The sequence below is a fragment of the Hippocampus bargibanti genome, linkage group LG01 (assembly GCF_051943395.1).
Source record: "Hippocampus bargibanti isolate YZ-2025 linkage group LG01, ASM5194339v1, whole genome shotgun sequence".
NCBI lineage: Eukaryota > Metazoa > Chordata > Actinopteri > Syngnathiformes > Syngnathidae > Hippocampus > Hippocampus bargibanti.
This window is the reverse complement of record NC_142734.1, coordinates 28,445,921-28,452,695: the sequence shown is the minus strand read 5'-3', so window position 1 is coordinate 28,452,695 and position 6,775 is coordinate 28,445,921. Positions and strand designations below refer to the sequence as shown.

Sequence of the window (6,775 nt, the reverse complement as noted above, 5' to 3'; positions counted from 1 at the left end):
AATAAGCACTATTTTCATAATACACACCCACCACGGCTGGCGGAGTGATCTTCGGCGGAAGCACACGACCGAACAGCATCAGAGGTTAAGTTACCAACAGTCCTTATAACTCTCCATCCATAAGCCATCAACGACCATCAAAAAGGTAAATAAAACTTTATTTTACAGCACAGTTTATTTCTTTAATTACAGTCCTCATGTAATGCGCCTCTTTCCAAACAGCAATTCCCTTTGACCTTCGACCTCCAACGCCATTCCATCAAGCCATAAATGACCATCACAAATGTAAATAAAGTGACTTTATGATACAATGCTGTGTATTTCTTTCATTACAATACAATAGCACATTTATTGTACATAGAATAAGGTATGTTGTGTGTATTTTTAAGGCTTATTTAGTTGAAAAGTATATTTTATGGAAACCCGGGAACGGATTATTCCCATTTTAATGGTTTCCTATGGGATTTTTTTTTTTTGAGATGCACACTTTTCGCCTTACACACTCTGTCTGGGAACCAATTAAGTTCGTAAATTGAGGTCTCACTGTATCCGATCCTGCGGCATGTAAATTTTCTCCTTGCGTTCATAGAAATAGTATCGTAATAAGCAGTACTATCGATATAACTGATATCGATATAACGAGACTTTACTGTATTTTAAATTCAAGGGTGTTCACACGCATGCTTTTTGGCTTTAACTGTGGTAGTAAACTGCCAAACCCCCCAACCCTCCCTCAAAAAAAAATAATGAATGAATGAATGCATGAATGAATGAAACACCTCATTGGCCGCATCATATTTAGTGAGTTTGAGATGCTCCTCGGCATCCCTCCCCCTTCCCCAGGATACAGTAACGCCATCCTTCCCGACGGTGAGAGGTGAGATCATAAGTCCTGGGGATGCCGCGGCGATCGAAATAGAACCAAAACAATACGAGTCAGACAAATATAAATAAATAAATAAAATCAGGGTCCTCCCGAAAATGTGTGCCAGCAGTTGCCAAGGTAACACCAGTCATAGCTTTTTTTTTTTTTCATGAGCGCTTAATGGGCGCTGCCCCTCTCGCTGCTGTTTTTTTTTTCCTGCTCATGTGCACAAGCGCAGTGTTAAAAAAACGTATGAGAGCAAATTGAGTTAGTCAGGAAGCAGGCCGGTGGTCTGATTCGATCAGCCTAATGTGTGATCATTGTGTATGGGGGGTGGAGGGGCCTGGCACTCAGAAATCCTCTGTCACCTTGAAGCTTGGTGGGCCGCCAGCTCTCCCACAAGATGCCGAACCGCTTCAAACGCGATGACACGCAAATTTGCCCCGGCATGAAAAATTATGTCAGTTTTTTTTTTATGCCATAGCGCCCGGACAGTTTGATTTGCCGTGATGCTAACGTTTCATTACTTTTGTGAATTTGAGGAAGCCATTAGAATGTTTCATCATATATTATATTTTGATCGCACAACAAATGAATGAATAACTAGTTTTCAAATTTGAACTCAAGAATAATGACTGTTATTCTGGTATACATGGGACACTTTGAAATTTTGGTTTGGACTTTAGCAAGTATCATGGCACTTGATATGCTTGATTGGATTTGGCAGGCCGAATGAAATGATATGGCGGGCCAGATTTGGCCCCCGGACCATGATTTTGACACCGGTGACCTCACGGTTCAATACAAACTTCCAATATATATTTTAAAATGCTCAAACATGATAATTTCTTAAATGATATAAAAGAAAAAGTGATTAAAAAACCTAGCAAAAAATATATAATTAAATATTTTTTTAATTGTGAGATGCTTGTTTAAGAATGGAACTACTAACAAAAATAAATAAAAAATACATAAATATAATAGTGAGATGATTTTTAAAAAATGAAATGACAAAATAAAATAAAGAATGGAATAAAAAAATGGAACTACAAAATAAAAAAATAATATGACATGGGAAAAACAATAGTGAGAAGCTTTTTTAAAGAATGGAACTACAAACTAAAAAAATAATGAAAGTTAAAAAAAATTGTGCAATGCTTTTTTACAATGGGACTACAAACCAAAAAAATGTAATTTAATTTAAAAACATAGTGATGTGCTTATTAAAAAAAATGGAACTCGAAACTAAAAATAAAATAAAATGAAATCAAATAAAATAGTGAGAAGTTTTTTTTTAAACAATGGAACTCTGAACTAAAAAAAAAACATCACACTATTTTATATTAAGAATGGAACTTATCTGTAGCAACCTTGACTAAAGCACCATCATTTTAGGGATTTTTAAAAAGATATAATAATAATAATAATAATAATCTTTTTTAATCGTTATTCTGATGTCAGTTAGGAAACAAAAAATGGTGTCGGTTGTCCTTTTTTTTTTTAATCGGTCCACATTGTACTTTTCGGGATGTCGAGCACAGATATTCGATCCGAATACACGATGAGATGATGACCAACGGCGACTTCTTCAAGGTTTTCTCCACGCAAAGAATGATATGAGAGAGACGAGGTGGCGGTTCACAAGAGCGGGCGGGCGGTGTGGGCATGCAAACGCGTTTGGTTTGGGTTTTGACAGGCAAGCAGATGGCTTTGTGGGAATTTTGATTTGGACGTACCCCCACCCCCAAGCCCCCCTCCCTGTCGGTGTTTGGGTGAATAGAAGCCATCTGGGATTGGCTGGGGCTTCTGTGAATGGAGTCCAGCATCGCCATTCACCAACGACAGCGCCACTCGGCTACTGAGCTCTTTGCACCGTCAGGGTGGGAAACGGAGAAAGAAAATTACAAATAAATAAATACAGAAATACACAGATAAATACATACATTCACAAACCAATTACAGGTAACATCCGAGTTACGACCGGGTTCCGTTCTGACAAAACGGTGGTACGTCAAACGGTCGTAAATCGAAATGTATTCAAAACGGCTGACGTGAGGTTTATATGACAGGATAGTATACGATGTCAATCTGTTGTTTTTAAGCAACGTTTTCTATTGAATACATACCAACATGTTGACAGTTCATTTATAACTCTTAAAACTTTTAATGTCATTTTAATCAATTTATATTTCATATTATCGATCTTTATTACTGTGTCGGCGCACGCGCTTTCTGCTGACCCAAATACGCACGGCTTTCTGCGCATGCGAGCTGTCCAAAAATCGCTCTACCTGCTCACGGAGAAGCCAGAATAGATCACCCAACACACACGCTATGACTGAGGTGGACGCCGAAGCAAAAAAGTTCTACCGGTTAACCTCTCCCCGGCCGTACCCCACGCCGACGTGCGGCCCGACCCAGGGGCCCACTGCAATGTCGACTCGCCCAACCCACCCAACCCGCCATCTCGACGCGCAGCAGAACAAACTGTCTCAAAGAGGCAGCGGCGCAGACCGTGACCCGACACGCCGTTTGCGTTGCGCCGATCACACCCACTTGAGCGCCGACACCAACCGATGCCTCGACAGAGAGAGAGAGAGAGAGAGAGAGAGAGAGAGAGAGAGAGAGAGATAGATAGGCAGAGAGGCAGATAGACAGATAGATAAAGCCGGGGTACTGTATTTTTCGAAACTTTGTCCAACAATCAAGTTGGAATCCCTGGCATGTTAAAAGCAAAGCACGTGAAGCCAATTCTGGATTGACACCCCCTTCTACTGTATGCAGTTGCACGTGTGTGTCCGTTTGAAGTCAGAGTCCCTCAAGCGTACTGAAAAGAGCGGCAAGCCATCAAATGGAGCTGGTCGAGGGCCCCCCTTTTTTTAGCGCTTCTGGCTATGATGAGCAAACAAGAGCCTTCCGCCACATTAGGCCGCCAAACCGCCTCTTGACTTCAACAACTCATTCTCCACGTGGAGAGGCACACGGCGCCCGGCGAGCGCCTGCCGATGCGCTACATCTGTCCAATTAGGAAAAAAAAATATTTTTTGGGATCAAATATAGACCTTCAATACCACTTATTTTTCTAACACCATACGAGTATTCATCCTTGAGTACTGGAATGATACAGAGTACAGATACCACAGATTACTGATACAAAGTGTACCTTCGACACGTAAATTGTGGATTAACACGACTAGTGATGGGAAAACGAAGCTTCATTAAGCATTTGGGATATTTTTGGACTCATCCAGAGATGGTGCTCCTGGTTTAAATGTAAAAGTTAGTGCTGGAAAATCCACTGCATATTTAAACCAGGAATGCAATCGAGAGAAGTCAAAAATGATCACAAGTGCTTCATGAAGCTTCACTTGCCCATCACTAAACACAACGACAGATAATTGCCAACAAAGAACATTTTTTTCCTTTCTGTTGCATGTGGTCATTCGCCAATGTGGCAATCTGTAGCGCCAGCTACCGGAGGAGGACAACGTCATTTTTTTTATTTAAATCTTATCTTATTGGTAGCTGATATCAGCGGCTTTCAGGAGTAGGCAAGAAATAAAACCAGTAACAACCCGTTGCCGACATTTGCCATTGGTGCTTTCGGATGCCAAGTGAAAAGTTTGAGAAGCACAAGTGGTCTTCTGTGGGCGCATAAACCATGTGAACGAATAAATGATTGAAGGAGTAGAAATCGGGGCTTTTGCAACTGCCTAGTATCCAAAAACACATAACGTACGAACGATCCACGGATAGGAGACGCTGTGTAGTAGGGCCTCGGCGAGCACGTTAGCATGGGGCGCAACATGCAGCGACATGAATGAACATGAGGCCGGTCCATCTCCTTGAAAATGTCACCATGGCGACAGGAAGAGGAGGGGGGACCACAAAGCTGGCGTCTATCCGGGGTTCAAATCAACAGATGGCCACCGCATCACCTTCGCTGTCACCCAAAGATCACATAGGCAAGCCTCCATAGTCAAACACACACACACACACACACACACACACGAAACCCCCTGGCCTTACCTTGCACCGCTCCATGCATGTCCGTACAGAATACTCGGCCGGATCGTATTTCTTGGCGAGGAGCTCAAAGTCGTCGTACTTCTCCTGGGCGTGCTGATCGTAGCGCTGGTACGCCTGCACGCACAGGCTGCATCGGGTCGAGTCGCCATCGCCCAGCACGTCCAGGCTGCAGTTCAAATTGTCCGGACTGGCGGATCCGCCGAACAAATCCAGCAGCGAGTAGGAGTTACAAAAGGAGAGGTACAAATCGCTCATGTTGACCGCCGGCGTGCCCTCCTTGCTGGAGAGGCCCCGGCACAAATGGTCGGCGTCGTCGGCCAAAGTCAAGCAGGTGTTTGACAAAGTGTCCGTGTGGCAAGTTTCCAGCCGCCACAGATGTTTGCTCGAGTTTCCTACAAAAATAGCGAGCGAGCTTTCTCTGAGGCTGCTATGTGCTGAATGTGTTTGGGGGTAAACGGGGTGGGGGGATCCGAACTTGTCCCGGGTCCTGGCCAGTTTGGCCTCAGCGCAGAACCACAGGTGATCAGAGAGGAGGATGGTGAGAAACAAGAGGGATGCCAAGGACAGTCGCCATCTCTGCGCCCTCTCCGAGTCGGTGAATGGCTTTTGGGTGTCGCGGGGGGGTTCTAGCCAGATTCGGAAGCCGCCGTCGTCGTCGTCATCTCGGTGCCGACACGTCCCGGCACCCCTGGTCATATTTTGGGAACCGGCCGACTCCACCGTGGCGGCTCCTCTGCCGCAGCAGTCATTGACGTGGGGTCCGCTTCGCGTTCCTCCCCCTTCAGGTGTCGGCTGGTGGCTTGTCCCGGCTTGCCTTGGCCTCCGCGGCTAATTCCCATCCGACTGAGCGTGGGCCGGGTAGCAAATGAGACGCTGGCAAGCCCGGCCCGAATCCTCCATGGCTGAGAGACCCGGGGAAGCCGCCGCCGCTTCGGTGCTAGCACACCGCCCGCTCCTCCTCTTGCGGGGCCTCGCGAACGCCTTGACAGTTATCCACACGCTCACCGACGCCTCGGTCGCGCTACGCTGCGGGAGCTGTTCTCTTCCAACATGGTCTGGGCTCGGTGTCGGCGGGTAGGCCCACAGCCTCTGAAGGACCTCTTTGCTTTTTCAAGCCGTCACCCTCTTCATTCCGCTGCCGTCGTCAAGTCGCCGCCATATTGGTCAAGGAACTGTGCGTGTTCGCGGCCAGCTCTTTACTAATAGGAATAAGGCTTACCAGTTCTGGTTAAAGGTTCTACAAAATAAAAGCTAGCAATCGGTTCGAAAATATGCCATGAAAGGTTTTTCTGTCTCCCAAAATGTTTTTGAGCGCCGATCTCTGATTTTTTTCTGCTACTACATTTTCATTTAGGTAATTTTGTTTGTTTTTAATTTTGACCAAAATTCGACTTTTAGAGCAGTTTTGAAGTTCCAGTTGTGTCTTTTATAGTGAGGCAACGAACATTTCAACACATATGGTACATTAGCACATTAAGATTTAACAGTAGTAACAATCATATACTTTCTGTTACTCTTCATACATACTCGAACGAGACAACACGGCTGTGGGCAGCAAAAAAATGCTTTAACGGTTTGGGGAGGTGGTGTGTGTCACGTTCAAGCACAGCCCGACAGGAAGAAGTGTGCAAGCGGGCTTTTCTCCAACGACTAGTTATCATATTATTGTACATTTTCTGCCACCGCGGTACTTGAACCGAGCCCGATTAATTCAAAGCCGGACCTTCAAGTTCCTCAAGACCGTCCCCATATTGTCATCGTGTTTAAATGACAAACGGAAGTTCACTTTAAATCGAACCCGAGGGCTGGGCGGATGGGGGGGGGGGGGGGGGGGGGGGCTGTAAATTGTCCACAGGTACGATTAATTTTTTATTGAAAAGC

At 45.0% G+C, this 6,775-nt stretch overlaps 1 protein-coding gene across 1 annotated transcript in view; it reads right to left on the bottom strand.

Annotated features, from left to right (window-relative positions):
• Positions 1-6,252, bottom strand: part of nalf1a (NALCN channel auxiliary factor 1a) — a 13,857-nt gene extending 7,605 nt beyond the window's left edge. Inside the window, exon 1 of the mRNA XM_089008248.1 lies at positions 4,895-6,252. Coding sequence (XP_088864374.1) covers positions 4,895-5,590 — 696 coding nt within the window. The 5' untranslated portion in view covers positions 5,591-6,252. The remainder of the gene's footprint in view (positions 1-4,894) is intronic.
• Positions 6,253-6,775: the final 523 nt, after the last annotated feature.